The following is a 25,443-nucleotide window of genomic DNA, read 5'->3' on the forward strand; positions in this document are numbered from 1 at the left end:
AACAAACTAACAAAAAGACTAAAGTCTTCAGTGTTACAGTGTCTTATTAGTTCTGTCAACCTTTCTAAACTATTTTACTATTGTGGACTATTATAGCTATGGTATCCAGAATCATAACATGCTGTTGTGGCTCAGTTCCCTGGATGCTGTTTAGAAAACAGTGCTGTATGTGATCCAGGGCCACCCAGCCAGTGAACACGACATTTGACATAGATTTTAAACGGACAACTATGCAATCTGTAGCAATAATAATAATAATAATAAAAAAACGAACAGAAGCAGACACACAGGCATTCAAATATATTAAGAATTAAGTACAAACAAAACAGAAAGAGGATGCCTCAATCCAGCTTTAGACCAGTCAGAGTGGATACAGTCGGCGCTCAAGCAGAATACTCAACACCTGGAGCCCTTTGACAGCGTCATGGCTAATTAACTTAGCAAAGGGGGGCCATACCACCATTCAGCCAAACTGTGACCCCTTTTTTTAATCTCAGATAGAAAGATATTTAATGGCTACTGAGAAAAGAGTTCCCCTATTACAGCGGCAGGTAACCTAACCATTGCTTGTGACATAAAACGGCCCAACATGGAGTGCCACTGTGAACTAATTGTGTTCGAGCATGGGGTTATATGTGAGTGCTGCATGTGTTCCTGTGTTATCACTTAGACCTTTCTTCCTCTCCCTCTGCCTTTATCACTCCTTTATTTATAAGTGTAATCCCCCTGGCGAGGTTGTGTATTATCACTGTATAATGACTGTGCAGTAAGTTGAATGTGGGGGAGTGATCAGCATTGTGTGCGTAGCCCCAGGTCATTATCCTCTATTACAACAGGCCATGTAATGAGATTCAGGGATGGGTGAAATCGCTGGAAGAGAATAGGATCAGCTATAAGACTGTGGTCTGATTAGCACTGATGAACTCTTGACTGTTGTAACACTGTCCCCTGTCAGTGTCACAGCCCCTGCTGACTCCAAACGGAGGCTCACAGGAAATTGGTTGCAGGTGTTTAATGGCACCAACAGATTTCTTTTTTGGAAACCTTAAATGTATCTAAATGTAGCATTAAAAAAGGTTTTCTAAAGGTATATTACTGTACATATGATGCAGTCTGTATTATATATTACTCCCCTCCCCCCTAACAGACTGATGCACTTTCTCCCCTGCTCTTTCAGTTCCCTCCCTTCTCCCCTCTCCTCTCATCCCAGCTGCCATGTCATCTGGTTCTGCTTTATCCCACCTAATTAATAGGAATCTTTGTTATAATGATCTGAGCATGAGCCTCTGAATCTATGCATATGCAATGAGGGCTGGAAATCCACTTGCCTTGGTTGCAGATTTTGAGGCATTCTTCACACATATCTCTACGCTGCTTTTGAGTGCAGCATCCTTCCAGACCGCATAAGGCCAGGACCCTCCTGGCAGAACACACACAGGCCAAACATCAGTCAAGCACCAGCATCTCTCCTGTGCGCCGTGTTCCCACCTCCTTTAATAATCTGTTCTTTATTCTGTCAACAAGATTTCAGCAAGCTACTTATCTTAATGCAAGTAATCTATTTGATCAAATAGCCAATATAGTTAGTGCGTGTGTGTGTGCACTTGCATATACTGTATGTGTCAGTAGGGGCCTTCCTGTGTGTGTGTGTGTGTGTGTGTGTGTGTGTGTGTGTGTGTGTATGTGTGTGTGTGTGTGTGTGTGTGTGTGTTCTCTCTTGGCCTGTGGTGTGGTGCACCAACCCAGCGGAGCAGTGCTCTGGTCTGTCACTTTTGTTTGAATAGGTAATGTAGATCTGTTCAGGCTGAAGAGACATGAGCTGGAATCGCTTGTTAGGACACATGATCAAAAGCGGCTCTCTGCTCTCTGCCAATCAACCCTCTTGTCACCCTGTGAAGCAGACGTTAAATAGATTTTTCGGCTGTATGCCGTGGGCTGCCTGCCAGCCTGACATGTGAACTTTCACAAAAAAAGATACCCTGCCCCTCACTCCTCCCTAATCTGTCTTTCCCATCCCTTTCCTTCTTGTCCAGTTTTTGCTTTGCCTCTTTTCCTTTTGTTTTTCTCTCCCCCTTTTTCCATGTTTTCCCTACCATCTTGTCACCCTTAGCTGATCCAAATCAACATTTCCCTCCTCCTATGATTTTTGTCTCCCACCCCATCTTACTCTCCAGTGACAAAGTTGCTCCTCTGCCAGCCTAAGATCAGAGCCCATGGCTAAATGGAGTGGCTGTATGAGGGGAATAGGGAGCACAGAGTGCCCGGTCCACTGCTGAATTATGTATTTACTATCTGTTCCAAAACAGAGCCCTCACATAACACAGGCACGTCCCCATGGGATGATGGAGGCCGACACAGGTTTCACTTTACACAAGCTAAGATATAGATTTTGTTGCTCCTTTCAAAACGGGAACCCTTTCTGCTGTCTTGGTCATTCAGATGACAAAACAAGCAGCTGCTTCTTCAATGTGCCATTCTTTGCATTCAAGATCACCTTCCCCAGTTCTCATATTCCGATTAGTCAACAGTAGCAACTGCTGTGGAGCATTCCAGGGGCCATCTTCCTGGGTTTCAGCTGTTGAGCGTGTCCCCCTGCACCCATGCAGCACAAAACTCCCATTGTGATCCTGGCTTACTGGCTGCACAGGAACCCCTTGATAGGAGGAAACGGGTGTCTCTGGGAGACAAATCACAGCCAGCGTTGCACAGAGGCTTGTTTGTCTTTACATACTCACACACACTGGTTGTAGGTGTGTCTGGTCAGTGACATAACTGCTTGTGCAGTAGCAATTTGGGGAAACCGTAAAATATTTCTATTTGCTGTTACAAAAAACAATAGATTTGCCTCAGTGCTGTATGTGGGTCAATGGGTGATTAATTCAGCAGCAGTTTGTAATGGCCTGACAGTTTTATGTCACACTGCAGTATTTGGAGGGGCGCAGAGATGGTAAAACACTGACACATAAGAAGGCAGAAGCCATTAATGCTACTATATCTGTCATTGGGCCATGAAGTGAAGAATTGGGAAATAACAGCCCAGTTTTGTGGTTAAAGGGAACATGAAAAGGGCCTTTTCCAAACTTCATATAGTCAGGACAGTGGAGGAGGAGGAGAGCTTGAGGCGGTCGGAAATGGGGAGAACAGGGGCTACTCCACAATGGGATGGAGTGCAGAGGGAGGGCACATGTCTCCTGCTGTGTGTGTATGTGTGTGTGTGTTTGTGAGTGCCTGCAGTAGGGTTACACTGAGAGACTTGTGTGCCAGCTCAGTATCACTGTCCTAGCTGTGGCATTCAGCTCCCAAGCATTCTCCACACATAACTTGACAAAAGAGCCGGTGTCATCTGACCGAGGATCAAAATAGTGTGTGTAACTCACACCCCGGGCACAGACAGCCTCTGTGGCCTGCTAATGATTTCAGAGCACATTGCAGGCTTGTTCTGTAAGTCAGACGTACGTCAGCCATCTAGCTAAGAGATCCGCCTTGACACAAGCAAACATGACAACTACTGTTAGATGCAGCCTATTAACATATTTGCTTTGTTTTTCCCCAAACAGCATGCATGTCTTACACCAAACTTTGATGGTTGTCTGTTGTACAAAGAGACTATTTAATCAGCGGTGATGAAACAGATGTTTCCTCCCACTCAATGCTTTTTCTTTTTCCTTGTTCAATAATATTACACGCGCCAGGAGATGAGATGAGGATGTCAGAAGAAATGAATAGAATTGTGTTTTATTGCACTGCAAAGCCTGAGTGCCAATGATAATAATTATTTGACGAACGTCATCTCTCTTCAGAAGTACCTTCAGAATAATTTTTTAAGACTGCAGGTCAGGTGGTTAATATGCTTTAAGACCACATTGTTAATTGCACACCATGAAGTTTAATCGATTAGTTATTATTTGAAATTAGGATTAATGATTTGTGGGCAGCCTTTTTGTTATTCTTGTCCCAATTAGCATAAAATTGGAAAATAGAATTGGGGTCATTACACTCTATACAATCATTTTACTTCCTACTCGGCCTTTACTGCACACCTCATCTTCCTTTTTGTAATTTTTTTCTGGGCTGGTGGCACTTTGCTCAACAAAGACGATACTGTAAGCCTGTTGTTAGCTTCCCCGTTGTGAGATGGACCAATGAGCTCAGTCACTTGTGAGAAGCAAGTTTCTCCATCTTTGCCCAGCAGGTCTCAGTCCGTACAGTTCTGTATCCCACAGAAAGGGAGCAAAATACAGCTCCAATTGTTGCTGAACTAACTTGAACAACAGCACATTGGGACACTTAGCTGTGGGCAAATGAATGGGGACTTTCTAGGAGTTGGAATGCTTAACCTTCAGTTTAGTGCTATAGTTCATTTGTTTTTAACTTTTTAATGAATTTTATTTGTTCTGTAACTGTCTCGATCAAGTTGTAAAAATGTAACTTCTGGTATGATGACACAATGTTAAAAAAGACTACAAAAAGATGTCTACTACTTCTTGAAACTTTTGTAAGTCTAATAAGAGTTTTTGTTGTGTGCATGCATGTCCCTTTTTTCCCCTCAGGGAATGAATAACATAATCTAAAAATAGTGGCCCTTGGTCTTACAGTCCAGTAAGCAGTGTGTGCATCCTGAACTCTGGCATCTTGGTAAACAACGTCGAGAATCAATAAACGACTTTAATTACTATTAGAAAATGACAAAGGCAAACTGCAGAAGTAGAAATTGATAATAGATTGTCTTTTTTACCCCTAAAAAGTCATTTACTTAAACTGGAATTAGAATATACAGTTGGAGAATATTCGCACACAAACGTTGGCAAAATTCCACTCATTTACAGTATGCTGTATTACCAAAAGTACAGTATATTACCCAACTAATTCTTTTAAATTGTCGCTGTCGTCCAGCGTTTATGATGAAATAAAGTTTCAATGTCTATACCAGACTCTTGGCTTCACTGCAAATTGTAATGCATTCATGTGGATCCTATTTGTCTCTTTTTGTCCTTGTAGAGTCAGACACCCATTAATTTACTAAATCACACTGAACAGCCATGATCACAGTACTCCACGTTTTCTTCACACGTCTATTAATTTAACATAGATGAATAAATGTGAATGTTTTCGAGCATTGATTAGCAGGCAAGTTTATATCTGACAGTTAAATTGCAGGGTACCCAAAAAAAATCCCTCCAATGCAAGGTACCCAGTCATTTTTGTGTGAAATTATTATAATTTATTACAGTGTGTGGACCCTAATGATTACCGACATCAAATGGAAATTACAAATTGAAATCAAGTCCACATATTTCTCCTCGTAATGTTCATCTTCACAAGTGCTGATCCCCTCATCAGTATCAGCTGGGATTCCAGAAGTAATGTCTACTTTTTCTTTCAAATAAACTGAACACACGCATGAGTCACTATATCTTTGCTTTCTTAATGCCTTGCTGTTTTGCTTTCTTGCTAAATTGTTATCTAGTTAAAATAATAATGAACCTACGTCGAACTTTACCCTATAACAGAATTTATTAGGCTGACAATTATTAAATCCCAAACAATTGTGTAAAATAAATCCCACACAGGATGGACATAAAGTGTTTGTGTTTTATCTTGCTCCATTTTAATAAAACCTCCACTTATCTTTGACCTTGTCTGGTCCATTTTATATGTACTGTTTGGCCTTCCTTAATTTAATCAAATTAGCAGTTGTTTGTTTCCTTGATAAATGGTAGGATGCATTGTATTGATAGCCGTGTTCAATAGACTCCTTCTGCTGCCTGAATAAAGGCTTTAAAGCAAACGAGGGAAGAGGAGAGGGAATCAAAAGTTCATTCTGCTATCCAAGCATTTAATGGTTCTAGTTCTTAAAAGTGACCTTGTGGGGTAGAGAGCGGAGCAGCACAGCAGCTCCTTCCAGATGCACACATGGCATCCATCGGGGGCACAATCACGCACAGTCCCAACACCTCAGGCTCGGACATATGTTGAGTTTTATTTCATTCTTCTGACATTAATCCTATTCACCAGCTGTTCTGCCAGCTGCCACTCTCCGGCTTAAGGGGAGATTGCAGTTTTGGGGGCTCTGAGTACTGGTTTATCTTGGCTCCTCATCTGCTCCTCACGAAGTTTTGATTGGATTTTTTTCCTTGCCCTCCTCCTACTTCCAGGTTCCTTAAGTTGCATACTTCTCTGAAATCTTTCTCTCTCTTTCAACTTCTTTGCTTTTGTTTTTCCCTACTCTAATTTGTGTAGCTAAGAAAGGGGTTGAGGCTACAATTTCACTTTGTATCTTGGCTTTTTCCGGCCCATGCCCTCTGTAAGGCCTACTAGTCTTTAGTAGTGTTTCTTCAAGATATGTTCAAACAATACACACAGAATATTTATTACAAACATTAATGACAAAGGTCTTCTTAAGGGATGTATGGAACAGAAGTTGGTAATGCACAACACTTCTCAGCATGCAGAACACAAGCCTCTTGTCTGTGCCTCAACTTCTCCCGCTCTCTCTCTCACAGCGCTGAAACCTGCTCACCCCACAGTCATCTAACAGCATTTCTGTAGGATTAGCCTGGACATGGCCTCAGCCTGTACAGTTATGATTATTGACATATTGGGTCTGACATATTTCACATTTATGTGCATTGTCTGGAAGCATACTCAAGTGTTCTCAATGTCATTTCTGCTGAAGTACGGCCGGGCAGTCTGCGAGCAAGGGCCGCAATGAATTGATCATTGCTCACTGCTCACTTTAATAATTCAAGCCTGATTGCCACAGAGTGCCGCAGTAAAATGGATTGGGAGAGGTCACATGCTGCTCAGCTCAGGAGGTGAAGCCACTTGGGGACGGTTAATTCATATATGCTTGATAGACACGTGTCCTATTTAGAGAGGTCAGGGTGCTGTGTGTGTATACGTCTTCTCAGAATGGCCAGGTCAACACTGTGGGATTAACACGTTGGTCAGTGCAGGTAAAGGCGAGGAATAATTGAAGGTCCTGGTCACATAGGCCAGTATGTTTAGCTGCCTGAGGAAAAAACTAAAATAATCAAAATGTTACCTGCAAATTGCATCAAATTCCCCTACTTAAAATTGCACACTGTGTAATAGTTTTGACCTGTAGTGTCTGTGTCGAAGTCTTTCAGTCCACTTGGCATTTAACTTTACTTGAATGCAGAAACCACCATGTACACGACTGTTGATACAGTATCAGCCTTGAGCTGCACAAAGCAGCTTCTCAAACTCCTATTCATGAAAACACCTTTGACTTACCAATTAAAAAACTGACCCATCACGCATTCTAGACACGAACAAGTAATGTTGTCACTTTCGGCAAACAGGCATGTAGACAGGTGAGATATGGTGCTATCACGTTGAAGTAAAGAAGGTACAGTAAGAAGTAGGGAAATTAGGATGAAAGGAAATGAGGGAGGAAGGGAGGAGATGTATCAGATCCTTGGTTGACGTACATCTCATCCAGGTTACCTACAATATATTTATAGCAACTATTTACATGACCAAACAGGATAGTCTGAAGGTGACTAACAGAGATGTTCACCAAGTGGAATAATGATTAGGTGTCAGTTAAAGAAAGCCCACCATGAGGTGCAGGTGCTCCACAATACACTGACATGTCTGGACCTTTTTATTTATGCATGCCAGCAGTTGTAATTACATATTAAAAAGCTGGAATTATTTAACTGCACCAAAAAGTCTTCTGGAAATGGTAGAGGTTATTAAAACTGTTGACAACGAGGAAAGGTAATTGCCTGAAAATGAGCGACAACGCACTGTTGTGCTCAGAATGTTTTTTTTCCCCCCAGTTCCCTCTTTAGCGTTTGCATTGTGCGGCATCACCCGGGTGTGTAACCTATTGCGTTCCGATTGCTCCCTTGCAATTAGTGCCCTTTTTGTCCTCACTTCAATAACGCCATGATTATGGAGACTTCAGGAGTATTTGCAGCATCCAACAGCTGTTGTCTCAGGGACTACCGGCTGAATGACAAAAACATGTTTTCTCTCTGCATTTCACTTCCCTGCCTGCCTCTTGTAATTATTATGTTTTATTTGGTGTGATGATGGGGTCTTGTTTTTAGTGTGTCTGTGATTAAGATATTCAAAGGACTCCTTAGAGTGTGTCACAGTCATTTTCTTTTTTATCAATCTCGACTTTTGATTTGTTTCCCGTGTAGTGTAGAGTGGATGGGAAATTAGACGTCAGGCTATCATTGTCTGACTGAGATTCAGAGTTTCATCACTGAGATAGAAATGTATGCCTGAATTAAAGAGATATACTGTATCTAACACTGAATGTGTGCGAAATTTAAGAGTTTTAAAAAAAGAAGCTATTTAAGACATTCCAGTTCATGTTTATTTTTTAGAATTTAGACACATTTTTACATGTGTAATCACATGATGAAGTCAATATAATGAAGTAAATCAAAAGCACTAATACCATACAGAGGAGTCATTAATGCATAATTTATGACTGTATTAATCATTGCAAAATACAGTGATTTGTGTAATAACTGATTTTTTTATATTCTGAGCAGTTTAAATTGCAACAAGAAACATTTTTTTATTTAACTGCTTATTTAATTTGCACACTTTATTTTTGTTTAAATGCTGCATTCTTCAGATTTGTTATTACAGTTCATAGATTTTCCTAATGTCACGTTTACTGTTCTGTTGAGGTTTTGGTTTTGGTTGACTATAACTGGATTATGACAAATTGTAGAAAAAAAAATGTGCTCCATTCAAGCTGAAGCTTGTTTACAGACTTTAAACCCAATTTCCTCTTTTCCTCGGCTCCTCGTCACTGCAAATAGCATTGTTTCCCTATTTGCCTCACTGTACGGGCCTCTGCATTCTGGGGAGGAAATTATTTATATGGTCAGTGTCAGTTGATCATTGATTTGGTAATTACATGTTTCCCCTTGAGGCTGGGACAACTGATATACAATGCCAATGCTGAGGGGGGGGGGGGGTCTCTTAGTCTGTTATCCATGACTTATGGCTAATTTGACTCTCCCAGATAGCCCTCTTTTCTTTGCCAACGGCTTTTCAACACAACAAACACTTAAACACAAGTATCATCTTTCTCCCGGGAGAATACTGCACACAGAGAAGCTCAGAATGTGGTGGCAGACAGAAACGATTTCATTGCTGACAACACAGGGTAATAAAATACCAATTGCTGCATGTTGTAACAAACCATTTTTGGACTTTGAGCCTGCCACGGTCTTTTGAAACAGGATGGCATGTTTTGTTGCATCAACATATTTAGTAGATTCCACCTTTTAGCGATTGAAAACACTGATATGTAACAGTGAAGATGGCCCTTTGCCCAAGCAGTACTGGTATATTTGCTAACTTTAATGCACACTGGACTTCATATCTCTATGGCACTCTGCAGAGCCATTTTAAAATTAGTGTGACATGAATTTTTAAGATCTGCTTTATTACTGTCCAATCCAATTCCAAAGTGATTGGATTTGTTTGAACCTGTGTTTATTTGTCTATTTGGTGTTCCACTCAGTGATCCGAGCTTTTCTACAGTTTGCAATGATCGTTTGGATGAACTGTTTAGAGCAGCAATAAAAACATAAATTAGCAAACGACTTTCCCCTACCTTCGCCTCTCAACCGCAGGCATTTATAGCTAAGTAGCACTCAATTTAATAAAAGTATTTTGTCTTACCGTGTGAACAATAAACAAAATGTCTTCAGATTATTAGTTGTTGCGTTAAAACACTTTTAAGCATACTGTATGAAATATGAGAGGGAAAGAAAATTTCCTTCAGGACTGTCAGGGAGTCAGTCAGTGTCAGCACAGATAGTAGGTGGTAACCTGCCTCTTAGTTTCACTTCTGTGGTTTATACTGAACATGATATTCTGGCAGCACTGACTGCCAGGTGCTGAAAGCTTTGTTTATGTCACACATCAACCAAGAAACATTCCTTTGTTGAGATTTATGAGGATCATTAGCTTTGTTTTTAATACAGTAAAAAAAAAAGAAAGAAGCCTGTAGCCTAATCTAGCCAACTCATCTCGGCTTTAGGTGTCTCAATCCCTGTGCCTGTTCACCCACATCATTAAGATCACAGAATACCTGCAGAGGAAAGCTGTGTACCACAGATGACAGCACTGATAGGAGATAAACATATTGAATTTGGCAGTACTAAATCAGTGATGACTATTCACTTTCTTCTGAGTGCCACTTGGAAACTCTCCGAAAATCTCGGGAAAGGGTTCAGGGCATTTTTCCAGCTATACAACACTAGCCCCAGAGAACAGACAATGAGACCCAGACGGGCTTAGTAGTCCAGAAACCATTCCTCTCTCAACGGGAACACGTCTTGGACACACACTCCAGTAGTTTTGTCTTGTATGTTGCTATCTCTGCTAGCTGCAGAGTGGAGGGGGTCTGTGCCAGGCAAAGGTCCATAGGGACCATTGGAATCGCTGGGGCTGGAGGAAGTTGGTCTGGGTCCAGTGGGGCGATCTGGGCTTGGTGACAAGCCAAGCTGTCTACTGCAGGGACGCTGGGAAAATGTAAATAAGAGCCTGATAAGGGCTATTGTTTTCATTCCATTCTCATCCCTGCTGAATGGCCTGCTCCCCAGCCACAGAGCATTTTATCTCGAGAGGGGGAGTGAAAGAAATGTAAAGGGTGGGGGTGCAAGAGATTTAAGAGCCCCCACAGGAAAATAAAAATAAACTCACTGGACTCTTCTCTTGTTTTAGCTAATTCCCCAGTATGTGATGTCCTACTTTGAAAAGACAAGAGCAAAACACTCTTCGTTACACCAAAAACTTCAAAACTTTTGCACTAACTGTCTTAAAAAATTATGTTTGCCTTTCACTTGCAAATCCACCAGCACTTGATTTCCAGTGTAATCAGTGACGTGTCAACCTTTTGAAGAAGATTCTGAAGAAATAATTTATTTTATTTATATTATATTTTATTTTATGGTGAATACAGTGTGTATCAATTTCTGACATTCTCTGTGTCATAACCTGACAGTAATTATTATGTTGATACTAACCAGAGTTTCCATCGGCATCTATAATTTCTCCAGAAAGAACAGACACATTTTAAAAACTGAAACAGCATTCCTCCTATTAATCTAAATTCTTCAGAAAAATAGGCTGTGGACGGGTGCTTTGAAAAAAGCCAGACATCTGACTCATTTACCATTTTCCGCGAGCACGCCTGCGCAAAAGTTGCTCCGCTTTCACCAAACCCATTTTTGGTTGCCTGTTTTGTCCATGCTGTTCAAACACTGAAAGATGTTTGAGAGTTATTTTATAGACTAATCCAGGTCATTATTCACCTCTCCCAGGTGGAAGGCAGGGAGGACAGCGGTGCATTCCAGCTGTAGTCTCTCCTGTTGTAAGACTTGGCAGGTCGTGTCTGGCCCAGTGGAGGGGATGGAGAAGTGAGGGAGCGGCAGCTCTCCTGGGAGGGAGGTGGAAAGGAAGGGGGAGGACTGGAGTAGAATGGAAGCTGGCACCACATTATCTCCAACAGTTGGTGCATTCCTTAATGATCAAGTGCTAGAGCAGCATCTGTGATGAAAGTGTGTGTGTCTGAGAGAGGGCGCATATGTGTGCATATTAACATATGCTCACTGTGTTTGTTTAATTCCCCTTTACACCACTTTATGTAATATATAAATAAGCCTTTTCTGTGCTTTAGGGGAGAAAATGCCATGCGCTGATGTTGTTCTGTCTGTCTGAGGATTATGGTTTGAGGGGAGTTTTGTTGTTCCCAGAGAGGAAGTTGTCTCACCCAGGGGTGAAGCACAGGGAAGAAGAGCTGAGCTCTACGACTACCCCCTGCCCTTAACCCCTGTTTTAAGATCTGTGATCTTTGTGCCACGGAGGGAGTTAACACACACACACACACACACACACACACACACACACACACAAATACACACAACACACAGCCTTTTCTCTCTCCCTCTCTTAGGGTCAAGGGGACAAACTGTGAGTTGGGAATTGGAAAGTCAATAAAGCAGAAGTAATGTTATAATGACCCTGAGCTGAAGATGTCCTGTCGACCCCATCACATTGGAGGAAGTGGACAATCAAACAAAATGGTCACTCTGCTTGATCTCTCTGAAAGCCATCCTTAAACAAGGCCACAAAGACTGCTGACTCCCCATTACTCCCATTTCCTCAGAAGTCAGTGTGGTTGTCAGAGGGAGCAACAATGTTTGGTTTGAAGAGATGTTACAGACAGATAAAAGGAAACAACACTTGTATACATTCTAGACTGTATAAATGCTTTCTGTGTTTGATCTCAAGGATGACAATGGTGAAACTGGAAGCGTCCAAAATATTCCATGTGACAGGCCCTTCTGCGTCTTTCTCAATATTCCTCTGTGTTTCACACTATCAAAAACACAACAGTTACATCAAACCTCATCCATGGCATCATTTAGAACATTAACATTAATAGTGTTTATGCATTGTATCTTTTTGCCAGAACTAAGTGTGTAAATGATCTACTGTTTGATATGTGGTTAGGCTATTCATTATGGTGCCCCAGGGCTTTGTAGTAATAATTAACGTGTCTTTGGGTTTGCATTTTGCTCCAAATCTGGAGAAACTGCAGTTTTACAAATTATATCATCCTCAGGCACTATATAAAACCTGAGGACACATTTTATAGAAATCAGCACAGCCATTTTAAATCCATCAAAAAGACAGTACATTCATTCTTCTCCTAGAATTGGACTGTACAGAATTGCTGCTTGTTTAATCAGACTTGTCATGATCTGGTTCCGATTGGAGGCAGTTTGTGGAGACAGCGGCAAGGTGGAGGCTTGCTTGTTCTGCTGGTGTTTGATGGGAACAGCCTGACCCCTAAAGCAGTGCCTGGATGGTGGAGGCCTGGGTCAGCTGGCCCAGTGTGTTCTTTATCAGCTACCCCAGCGACAGCATGGCAGATTGCAGCCATTCCTCCTCTGATTCATTGTCTGCTGGACAAATGTTAATTGTGTTCATCATTGGCAGCTATGTGAACGCTCTGATGTACCCAGTCTCACTCCTTGCCTCCCACTTAATGTGTGTCTCTGCCCTTATGTTATCCTGACAATGCCTGCTTCTCTCCTCACTCCACCCTTAGCTCATCTCTCAACTGAAAGGCTGAGGCTATTTTAATGTTCGCAGTGCAATATCATCAAAGAAAATACCTCTTTCATCTGATAGACTGACTTTTTAAAATTAAAATTAAGTAAATATATTTAGAGATTTATCCACAAAACTATAAAACTATAAACTATATTATATGCAAAATACCCCATCATCAAAAATAATTACACAGTCTAATTTAGTTTTTTTTTAACATTCAAATTAGTTTATTATTTTTTTTCTTTTAATTTTTCTTTTTCAGAATCCTCATGCATGGAGAAACTTCTTTCCAAAGACTGGAAAGAGAAGATGGAGAGGCTCAACACCAGTGAACTGCTGGCAGAAGTGAAAGGTAGGACTTCAAGGACTACATCAAACCAAGCAGATTTAACCACTTAAAGCCGTGTTAACAAGTCCCTCATTCCATACATGTCCTCAGATATACATTATCTGTGTTCTGTACAATCTCAGAAACAGCCTTGTACTCTGAAATAAAACAAAGGCCTTTGGCTGCCCTTTTCATTCATTTCTCTTCTCCCTTATCTTTTGTTGGAATGCCCGACTCCGTCCAAACTGCTGTCTTCAAAATTCCAGCCTCTTTAGACCCATTCTGAGGCTCTCTGTGCTTGTCAGCAGTTTGTTTTTGTTGTCCCTTTACACACCCCTGAGCTTAGCAACTCTGCTCTGGCACATGCAGTACCTTCATGCCGCTCTGGTAATTGTTGAACCCAAAGTGTGCTTGATGTAAACAGAGCATGGTTGAGCTGAGAGGAGAGAAGCCGTTAGGAGAGGTGATGGTGCTGAGACGCACAGTCGTCTCCTCCAGTGAGCCTGCGTTTGAGTGGAATGTCTTGACTCTGACAGTGAACGCCCTGCGCAGCGTATCAAGTGCAGCGCAACTCAGCACTCCCCCAAAATCTTTGTTTATGACAGGGCGAAGGTGGGCCGAGGATGGGCAGGGCTGCTGCTTAGACCTTAGCACTGACTGTTACTGAGAGCTGGTGTGTTTATACAGCACAGGAAAGCACAATACCAGATGGCTGACAACACCGGGCTGTCACTGGCTCCTGAGCTCTCCCTCAGTGATTACCTTCATCAGACAACTTCTCGTGCCTTGTTTTTATTTCTTGGAAACCATTTAGGCAATATTCCCAATATAACAAATGTTTTGTTTTGTTTTTTTAAATTAATATTTCATGAAAATTATTTCACAAACCTGCAGGTAATTTTGATCATTTGCTTAATTGTTTCTTTTTACAAAATATGGGGGCGACACACATAAATAAAACTAGTGTTTAGTTTTAATTATTGAATTACACTTGCATAGGAAAGGGCAAAACAAAATATGTTGAATGTTCTAATAAGTATATTCATTGCCAATAACCTTAATGAACTGAAGGATAAATCATTGCTTGGTAAACTAGATTCATTGTACCTACCCTAGTATACTGTATGCCACTGTAGATCAAAGTGCACTGGGAAAAATGTTTAAAATGATTTAGCCTTTTGAAAGCTGTTCTGTTAAATTACAGGCAGGGCATTTCTTCTGTTTGATGAATGGGAACGTGAAGGTTACTTGGTGGTCTGTAAACAGGTAGGGAGTCTGATAATAAACACTATGGCCTCTGTCTGTTGATGAGTTATGGAGACAGTCTATACACCACAGTTACCAATATAAATGCTTCTCCTATCACAGTGGCAGCCTTAGATTTTTAATTAGCATGCCATTTCATATGACTGTAGACATTTCAAAGGGCTGCTTTGTGCTCCCCATTACAAATGTCTCTCTCTCTCTGCGTTTGATGTCTGCCTGATGTAAATACGGGCAATTAAAAAGAAGCCCAGGGTTGGAGACACACAAGGTCCGCCTAATTAAAACACAAACAAAAGGTACCAAGCAGAAAACACCTTATGATTAAGATCTAAAGTGTTATGATGAATCAGAAGTTCCATTAATAGTTAGGTTAAAATCAGTACAAAAGGAAAACATGCCTGTAGGTTTTAAATCAATGAAAGAAAGTAGAGACTAAAGGACTGATATGTAGATAAAGACTACAGCACCTACTGGCAGAGTGGCCTTGTATATTCTATCCTGATCGCTCACCAATTCTGAACCAATTATACTCAGCACCTTGTAGGCTGCTTTTTCACATTGTTCCATCAAAGCCTCGAAGGACAAATAATTGTGTTATTGCAGAGGCAAGTGGTAGAATCTGACTAGTTAGGAAATAATTTTGTCTCACTCTTAGAAAAGAAATACAATTGAAAAACAATAGGTGTGACAGAATTTGACCTGAGGCTTTTACCCATGAAAAGAAAGACATTCTTCCACTGCAGTTGTGTTCAAACATGCCCAGAATATTTTATCCTGTTGAGGTGAACATGCACGTACAGTAAACAAACAAAACATAACAATCGTATCAACATCAGAGATTTGCTTTTCAAGGTCTGCTAACCCAACCAACCATTTATGTCTTACAGATGACACATCTATAATTATAGCTTATTGTCACGTGGGTGTTTGGCTACATAACGTGTTGTTTCTGAAGTAAAGACATTTTTTCAGGTTTTAGAGTCAGTAGGAACAAGCACAGTAATCCAGTAGAGGTGGTGTGCTTAAGCCAGACATGTAGAATGGTGTTATTAAGGGTTAATGATTTCAAATCTCCATCTGCCTTTTCGTGTATGCTGTTGGGGCTTAGCATCAGCAGGGGCAGGCAAAAAGGAGTTTGTGAAGGAGCATTAGTGGCGGATTTCTTTTCACCAGTCAATTCCAGAGCTAACTGTTTGTTTTCATACCTGAGCTTAGCTGTCAATCTGCAGGAACGATGAGGAGGGAGATGAAATCTCCTGAACAAAACCACAGAGCAAGAAATTGAGGCCGGCTGGAAGGGCTCCAAACCACAGAAAGTAGCAGATAATAGGAGGCAAGGTGGAAGGAGGAGTGCAAGAGGGAGACAGAGAAAAAGATTTTAGACGTGAATACTTAGACTCAACATTTATAATTATATACCTGAGAGATTTTTCTCTTAAAAAAATGCAACGCCCCCATTCATCACATGATTTAGGACGTGTCATATACATACAAATATAGTACACAGGGTCCTACTGCAGATAAGGTTGCTCTCCGTTGCATGCTTGCTCTGTGCAGGGTCTTTGAGCCTCATATTCAACAGAGCTGTTTAAGTTTCCCTGCTGAGTGCCAGTTTCCCGGCATCCCGTTGGGAGAAATGAAAAAATGTAAAATGCTCAAGCATTTACTCAAACTGAAGGAAAATATGTAGTTACTAAATTGGAACACAAGCTGTATTCATTCTCATGGAATTTGCTTAGAAAAATAATAAGAAAAAAGCTTAGCATTGTACACAACCGTTGAAATGGCAGCTTGAATTCTGAAGCAGAAAAATCGGGGCTCTTGCACTGTCACAATCAATTTGAGAATGGTGTCTACATGACAGTGGTCGGGTGCACACAGACAGTCCTGTGGCAGGCAGATAAGTGGAAGCTCTTTAGGAGGAGAACACAGGGCAGGGCAGGGCGGCAGCTGAGACTGATTTGATGCTGGCCTTACCTGTGCTGGCTTTACTCCCGCACAGACAGAAAGGAGTCCACTGTGTGAATACAGAGACCATATTGTTGAGCCGTAATGGTTAGCTTCAAAACATGATTATTCACTTTAAAATGTAACTTTACGCTTAATGGCGTCCATAAAGGGAGGTTTTGATACCACTGGAGATACACAGCACAATATCTGCGCACACATTTCCCAGTGACACTGCCTTAGGTAGCTTTAGATACAAGCAGGAAAAGAATAGTGTGTAGTAGACTTCAAATGACCTCTATATTTTTACAACATGCTGTATGTAAATATTATGTATATTATATTTACACAAACATACAAAAACATTTGCACAAACAGCACAAAACAGTATCTGTCCAGTTGCTCCAGTCAAAAATGCCTCAGTTAGCATTTTCTCCACAACACTTCAGTCAACTGTTTGCCCTGTGCACTCAGGTGAAATATGAGCCACAGTAAATCATTATACCTCAGGCCACATTTGCCAGATGAATGTATGAGAGTGTTGGACTGTGTGTTTTTCTCCTCTAATGAATTGAGGAATTTAGCTTGTGGCCATGGAGGTAAAAAAGGAAGTGCTGTGCTCATGTGTGTTTGTCTATGTGTGTGTGTGAGTGTGGGGATGGAATTCTCTGTTTGTGTTTTGAATTATATTCCAGTGGTTTGTCATGATTTGTTTAACTAATGACTTTTAAAGTTGTATAATACATTTCATGCAAACAAGTGTATTAATCCTGTTTTCATTTGAAGAGAATGTAACCATTCATGGAGCTGATAAAAACACACCTATATCATTTATAAAAGGACACTTGGCAAAGCAAATTGTATCTGTAGGCCTGACCTACATTAGTACTAAGGATGTAAATATGATATGAATACATTATTCAGATATGAACAGATAATGCACACACCGAACAGATGCGAACACATAAATTTTAGGGGCTGTCTTAAATGTTCACACAAAATGGCCAAGAGGGGTTTTCAGATTTTTATCAATATCTTTTTCATTTTTCAAACCAACTACATTTTCACCTTTATCCGCAACCTCCATTTTTTAAAAATGCAATATGGCCCAATGAGCTGTTATGACACTTCAGAACAACTTTACATTTATGTGGGCCTCCTCACATTATATACACACCCTCCAGTTCTTTTTAAATTAATTAAAAAAAATATTTTTCCACTGTTAAAACTACCCATTCTATTTCTACGCGGCCCACTACCAGTTACACCACTTTTACTTTTTTTCTCTTTTCAAAGGTGGGGTTTAAATACCAATCAATGTTTTGTCATTTGATAATTTCAGGTTGTATATTTTGTGGTCAGTTTAAATACTTTCTGTATGTATAAGGCGTATAAGCATATGTATGTTCATACACCCATCTTCTCAACTCTGTCTGGACTATCACATCTTGATTTAAAGCTCAAGATGCTCTTCCCACATCATGAATTCACTCTTCTACCTAAAGCCACTCTGACATTATATTAGTAAAGTATAAAACTAACATGATCTCTGCTAAGGTCTAATGACTACAAATGTCTTGGCAGCTTGAAAACTAAGTGGGTGTTCTTATATACTTTGTGAATACATGTACTGGTCTCTGCTGTCTTTGCTTCCTGTACAGCTATTTCATTCTGTTGCTTGTGATCTGGATTAAACCCAGACCAAACACAGGCATTGCTGATACACTTATCCATCAAAAACAACAGTCATAATGTCTTTTGAAGGATCTCCTTTGCACAGTCCAAGGAATCAAGTACATTCTTCTTTAATTATCAGCTGTACTGGTAAGACCAATGAATAAATGTTGTGTGAAAAGAATAAGGTAACATCTAACTCCTAAATCACTTCCAAGGTTTTGCAGGCAGTAAGCTGTTGCCTTGATCAGTCTTGCAAGCTTTAAGCACTTTGTATGAGAGACCTTGAAAACTACGTATCCTTTTTATTTATTTTAAGGGCACAGAGGTCAGACTCATCATCATAAAGGCCACGAGAAATGAATAGAAGTATTCGAGACAGTCTTTGTTTTCGTGTAATGATCTTTGCTAGATGCGGCCTTGCATACATACAACATCCTCCATGGTTCCAGGATCTCTCGGTTGTCGCATGGTTTTATAGAGTGAAAGAATGATGCATTCAATTGCTGAGAGAACAGAAGTAAAGTTTCTGTGTTCTGAGTTATTTTTTTGTCTTCAGTATGAATTTCAGGGTCACTGGCATTCCCTGTGGAGTAATATGTTCAGGTCGAGCCTCTATCTTGGCTTTGATGAAGTACCTTGTCCAGTGTCATGGATAGACAGTGAAGTGCTGGAGCTTTTACATTAGCATAATTATACTGAAGAGCGAAGCTTCCTCTATCATCAAAATATTAGTCTCCATCAGTGTTCAGCATGAACAGCAAAACCACCATAGATGAAGTGTGCTTTTATTAATAACCTCTCCATATGCCAATCTGAGTAAAAAAAATCTGTCTGCTGAGCTATTTAAATGATTTAGATTCTGTAAAGGTTTCTTAAAGTCATATCTCAAATATACTCAAATATATGCGCACACACACTTATAGATAGACATATAGATATACTGTAAGAAGCTTATAATGGCAAACTATCATTAGAGTAAAAAGCTGTTAAAAGTATCAAGCAGTCTCAAAAAATTTGAGAAGATCTAACTTTTTTTAAACAAGATGATGGGCAGCTTCTCAGTGTGAACTAGTCTAAATATTCACACCATATAGGAAAGCTTGGGGACTTAGAGTCATTGCTGCCAGTAGATGACATGTGCTTGTGAATCATTGCTCATGCTTGTTAATGGGGTTTTATTGGCAAGATTAACAGCTTTTATATCATGGCAGAGGCAGCAAGCCAGGTAAAACAGCTGTTGCTCATATTGTCTTGGTTGTAGGGCATGGAGAGGCGTTAACATCATATTACTGGAAACACATATGGCCTTGTAGCATTGCTGAACAAGTGTATATAGTAGTTAAAAGCACAAGAACACCATAAAACTCTTTTCTGCTAATGTGTAGTCAATATGACATTTTTCTGACCAAGGGATAAAATGTTTCAGTCATATTCAATATCACAAAAGTGGTACAAAGATTGGTTTGCGTTTTGCGCTTCTGTTGAAACAGTTTTATGGGTTTGAAGAAAGGTCTGTGAGCAGAAAAATCCCATTTTGAACAGTAAATACAGTGCCAATAGATGCCATTAGCTGCAACTCACTTGGCTCTTTGTGTTTTCCACAGAAAGATCGGACAAAGGGTCAGATGACCATAGAGTTCACACACGTGTGCATTTACTCAGAGGCATGTACCTTTCATCGATTGAAGCAGCATGCAACACACATCTGTACACACTCTACATTCACACACACTTTAGGACGGAGGAGAGAAACTCAGCACGCAAGGCATTCAAGCAATGTGCGGTTTGTGTGCGGATACAGCTTGGTACAATCGTAGCATTTAGACAGGTCTTAATTTACTTAGGATGGGCTTGCAGCATATGGAAGCATCCACAATAGCGGACTGATAGAAAGACAAAGAAATTCCAGTCCTCTGGTGCTAAAAAACTCAATTCAGATCTGGTTATAATGGCTCAGCTGTTGTAACCAAAGGAAGGGAACAGAATAGGGTGCCTTGTGATTTTCCCCCTTTTCACCCTCACCCTCCCTCGCTTTTCTTCTTTTTTTGTGCCTGAATCTTTTATCTGTGTCATTCACTCGGGACTCTTCAAAGTAACAAGCCTCCTTCTTTTTCCCCGGTACTGGACTTGGAACCCAAATTAGAGACTGCTTGATTAGAGCAGAGGGGAGGGAGCCAAGAGAGAGAGAGATGTGGGTATTGGACAGAACAAATCACACCCCTACAAAGTGCCTTTTATCCAAAGACCCCAAGGCTCAAATACCCTCATCCTTCCCCAAGCAACCATGGCTCTGCTTGTTTTCCTCTTATCATTTATTCAGTCACCCGTTGATGTTTTCTGCCCTACTTTGTGACGTTTAAAAGAGGCAGGAATCTCAAAAGGTGAATGCTGAATGGGCTGAAACTGAACAACACAACTTTACCGTCTCCTCCTATGTGTCAATCTAGCATCTCTGAAGTTAACACAGTGGTCTGAGGAAAAAAAACAAGAAGAGTGCCAGCACAGCTTGACTGCTCACTCCTGGGATCCTCTTCCTGTGTCAGGCTGGTATTGTCCTACTGAGCTTCAGTCGTCTAACAGGAGGATGTCACAACATGTTAGGTCTGGGCAGACTGTTGGGGTTTATGTAGCGCCAAGGCATCTCTGGGCTGTCTGTCTGCCATCGGAAGCGCAATGTGAGGAGACATGTTAACGGGCAGATCCCAGCCCCACTGCTGTTAAAAGCCATGCAATATGCAGGAAACGGCCTCTTTTGTCAGCAGGCTGGTCAGACACAGACCACAACTCTCCTCTTCTGCACCACCCAATAAAAGTTTTATCTGCATTTTAAAGCTGATCCATAATTTAAAGCAGGAAGAAAGAGATTTTTACACTAAACACTCAACAAAAAACATATGCGCCTGATTTTCTAAGCTGTATACAGTCTTTAAGGTGAAATTGTTCCACCAGGTTTTCTTTTTTTAGATATTTAGTTGCTAAAGGTTGTTCATCTTCAGCATTCACCACTAATCTGAATAATTCTGGAATTCTTGGTTTTTACAAATATAGTCAAAGTGTTAAATAATTAAGATTTAAATTAGCACCGGTCCTCTTGCACATTCACACAAGACAAAATAGATGTGCTGGACATTCCAGTTAAATTCAGGAAAGTTGTGGGGGGTGGTTGACAGTGTCGTCAACACTCCTAAACTAGGAAGTGATCATCAGAAATATGTAATTAGGCAGGGTGAGAGGGCGTCATTCAGTCCAGATATTTGGTTTCCAACTCAGGGTCACCTTTGCCGGCCTTGAGGACTGATGTCCCTTACCTTCATCTGGATGATGACTTTTGTTTTTCTTTTCTTTCTTTCTCTCTTTCTGTCTTTCTTCATTACTTTCTTTAGTTCCTCTCTCCTTCCCACTACAGTATTGATAGAAATGATTTATTGTAACACCGAATGATGTATCTTTGCTGGTGACCTGTAAAAGGCAGCTCCTTCATGGACACAGCCAAAGGTTAATAAAATTGGTGCTGATTGTATCAATTTTACAGATAAGCCATTCACAACAAGTGTAGTCGGGTGAATAAGAAGTCAATTCAGGCCTTGGAAACTGCACGCAAGCCCAATGAATAGCTGCTTTTAGGTGCTTTTTTTTCGTTAGGAGGATAAATGGAGAATTGCAGCTCTCTTCCATTGCAGCAGGCAGCGGAGGCAGAGCGAGGTTCAGACAAGCCTGCCAGTAAATTGCCCTGAATGGGTTCTGGAGGTTGACAAGCCCTATTAAGACAAACGGCTTTCCTCATCGGAGAGATAAAATAAATCAGGTGTTTAGTCAAATTAAAATAGTTTGAGTGGAGAGGGCCCCTGGGAGCTCTCTGAGAAACTCAAGACAGATGTGGCCAGAGACATGAGGAAGACACCCAGGAAAGAATTCAGCTCCTGCTGGCCCCAGGCCAGACTATATTGTACTGTTATCTGGGTCTTTTTGCTTTTATCCTTTTCTCTCACTCTCTTACTGTCTCTCTCTGTCTCTTCTCTTCTGTCAGTTTTCCCATCTCTTTTTTTGTATGTTCTCCCAGATCAGCTTGTCACACAGGAGTGCAGTGGGAGGAGAGTTGAGTTACTGTCTAGCCTCTCACTGGCAATTATGTTGGCGGTGTAAGTCAATGGTAGGATCACTTAGCATTGATTAGGCGGAGGGAGAGAGCAGTGCAAGCGGAGATGCTCTCTCTATCACACACAGTGCAGACATGTGACTGTAGAAAGAGAAGTAAGCCTATTGTTCTGTCATTGCTTTTCTGTTTGAAGTACACTTACTGTAACTACACAGAGATCACAATAAAGAGTGTATTGTTCAGTGTAGATAATTTTCATACAAATACTATTTTAATAATGATTGTCACAGTGCATTCAGAGCATATTTCTGGAATGTAAATATTGCATCTCAAGTTTGAACAGTTGAGTTCCTCCTCCAATGTGTTGCTGGAACAGCCATATGATGAAAAACCTATGTTGTTTTGAGGCCAGTGCAAACACTGACTCTCAACTCTCAACTTTATATTCACCCCGGTAGTCTGACATAAGCTGCCACCTCAGTTTGACAACTCCCTGCAGCTCTTTGTCTATGTGCCGGGAACAATTCCTTCCCTTTCTTCCTGTGAAAGCTGTGAACACCAGGTACAGTAAAACAGACAACTCCAGGGTGTGTGTGACCTTAACACTTTGTGCATTCACTGCAGTTGGTGGCTGCCTGTGCGGTTTTCTTTGTACGATATATTGTGTACAGTACTATGGCACAATATGATGATTGGTGTGTGCAGTATGGTTGCGTTTCTGTATTTAGCAGTGTACAGTGACTAAGGCCTTCTGCGGGCTTTCTTACAAAAGTACACCCTGGTAATTTAGTTATGGCCACTCTGAAACCTTTTGCATAATTTTATGCCCCTTTTTTCTCATTCATGCAGGTATGCATAAGCTATACCTGTATCTGTGTTTGACTCAGGCTCTCCACCTTGTGTTTATCCTTTCCACTCCTGACATCGTTCTCTCTCTCTCTTTCCCCTCGCTAGGTACTCCAGAGAGCCTGGCAGAAAAGGAACACCAGCTCTCCACAATGATCACCCAGCTGATCAGCCTGCGCGAACAGCTTCTGGCTGCCCACGACGAACAGAAGAAGCTCGCTGCCTCACAGATGGAGAAACAGAGGCAGCAAATGGAGTTAGCTCGTCAGCAGCAGGAGCAGGTAACTGTTCACTGTTTTCATTTCTCACTTTCACAGTATCTCTCTTTTTGTACTCCAGATAATAGACTGTATTTCTGTCACTATATTCCATACATCCCACTCTTTCTCTCTTTCTTTCTTTCTTTCTTTCTTTCCTATTTAAAGAATTAATTCCACTTCCTCCTTTAATCTTGTTTACTCTGTTTCCCCTTCCATCACTATAATCAACCCCATTAAATACATCTGTAACAAATTGTCACTTGACTCTCGATTTCAAATTAAATTTCATGCCTGAAATATGCCAATAAAATCTTAGTCCTCACTAGGAATTTGGAATAATGTTAGATTTAAGAGATGTTATATTCTATATTACCTCAGATATTTCTGTCATGCTCTTTCGCTCACATTTATGCTGTGCGGTCGGGAAAATGTTATTATGACTTGTACTAACAAATGCGAGGGAATGTGTGAATTAAACGTTATATTAAACACGGAAGTCCTCTATATCTTATAAATCGACTCCTATTAGAACAAGCCTGGCATTAGATTTGCAGCGCGAATCAGGCCAATGAGCCATATTGTACAAATCAGCAAATTAGCAGAGGCCATGAAGTGTGTTAATGTCTGGGAAGAAATAAGGACACAAACTATCCACACAGGCGACACTTTTATTATCACCAGCCACCCTAATGGCTATGAGTCAATTATCAGCAAGGAGTTCACTCAGAGTTTTCTCAGCACACTCTCAGACCTTCATGTGGTAAATGAAGAGAGAGACCATATACCTTGGAGTGATGCATTTGGTCATAGTACACTAATATTACATTAACAGTATTGATTTCTTTTTCAATCAATGATGTTCATTTGCAAACTACACTCAACTCTGTAGGCTTTGTAGATATCGCAGCATAAATGAACAGTGATATTTTATTATTTGATCTTATTTTAAATTGGAAGAATATTAATAAAATGGAAGAGATGGAGGGAGAGAGCGAGGGAGAGCGAGGGAGCCCGCTGAGAGCTAGAATGTCATCAAGCCATCAAGATACAACACAGTAATTAACTGTTGACACTCGTGAGGAAGCCAGCACAAATTAATCTTGACACATTTGCAGACGGCCGATATCTTACAGTGAACACTTTGTAATTATATTTAAAAATGAAAATTAAATGACACTTAAAACTAGGTTGTCATGCTCAATGAAGTGAGCATGTAGAAAAGGGGACTGCCAGAATGAGAAGGATTGCAGTGTGACCGCACGTCACTCAGGGGTGGCAGGGACCTCTGTCACCCATAAACTCTCTGCACCAGTTATCTCCATCATAACCACATTCGTCTGTCCTGTACATAATATATTTTCTTTTACCACAAATTTTGACTACGCAGTTCAGCACCGTTTATTTCAAGTTCATTTCGAAAATTGAAAATATGTTTGTTTTTGTCAGATTTTGCTGCCATTTGGTTATAAAACCATATTTTGTAAAAGGAAATATTAATTATTACTCTCCCTTATCAACCGCCACTTTCTTCCCTCTATATATTTCCATTCAAACCGCTATTTTTTAACATACATTTAATACACTGTAACTGGCCTGGATAGCATTTAGGAGCTGTGTATCTGGTATTGCGTCACCAGTTGCAGCACAGTTCCTACATGGTGTTGTCTAAAGAGAACAAACATATTGCATGGTTTTAGTTCCTACTCTTCTTTTGCAAGGAATCATTTCATTTGCCACTCTGTTTCCAACCAGATTGCAAGACAACAGCAACAACTTCTGCAGCAGCAGCACAAAATCAACCTCCTCCAGCAACAGATCCAGGTCAGTGAATTTGTTTCTGTTGGCCCTTTAACACTCAGGAGCTTACACCTCTCACTTCTTCGACGCTGATTACT

General features: G+C 40.7%; 1 protein-coding gene across 19 annotated transcripts in view; it reads left to right on the forward strand.

The window, feature by feature from the left end:
• The window catches only part of sox6 (SRY-box transcription factor 6), a 134,334-nt gene that overhangs the window by 52,395 nt on the left and 56,496 nt on the right, over positions 1-25,443 (forward strand). For 17 of the 19 annotated variants that reach the window (XM_046032701.1, XM_046032707.1, XM_046032702.1 and 14 more), the window contains 3 exons: positions 13,391-13,480; positions 23,397-23,569; positions 25,301-25,369. In XM_046032701.1, coding sequence (XP_045888657.1) covers positions 13,391-13,480; positions 23,397-23,569; positions 25,301-25,369 — 332 coding nt within the window. The remainder of the gene's footprint in view (positions 1-13,390; positions 13,481-23,396; positions 23,570-25,300; positions 25,370-25,443) is intronic. The other 2 variants (XM_046032716.1, XM_046032717.1) reach the window with 1 other exon arrangement.

The sequence above is a fragment of the Micropterus dolomieu genome, linkage group LG20 (assembly GCF_021292245.1).
Source record: "Micropterus dolomieu isolate WLL.071019.BEF.003 ecotype Adirondacks linkage group LG20, ASM2129224v1, whole genome shotgun sequence".
Taxonomy (NCBI): domain Eukaryota; kingdom Metazoa; phylum Chordata; class Actinopteri; order Centrarchiformes; family Centrarchidae; genus Micropterus; species Micropterus dolomieu.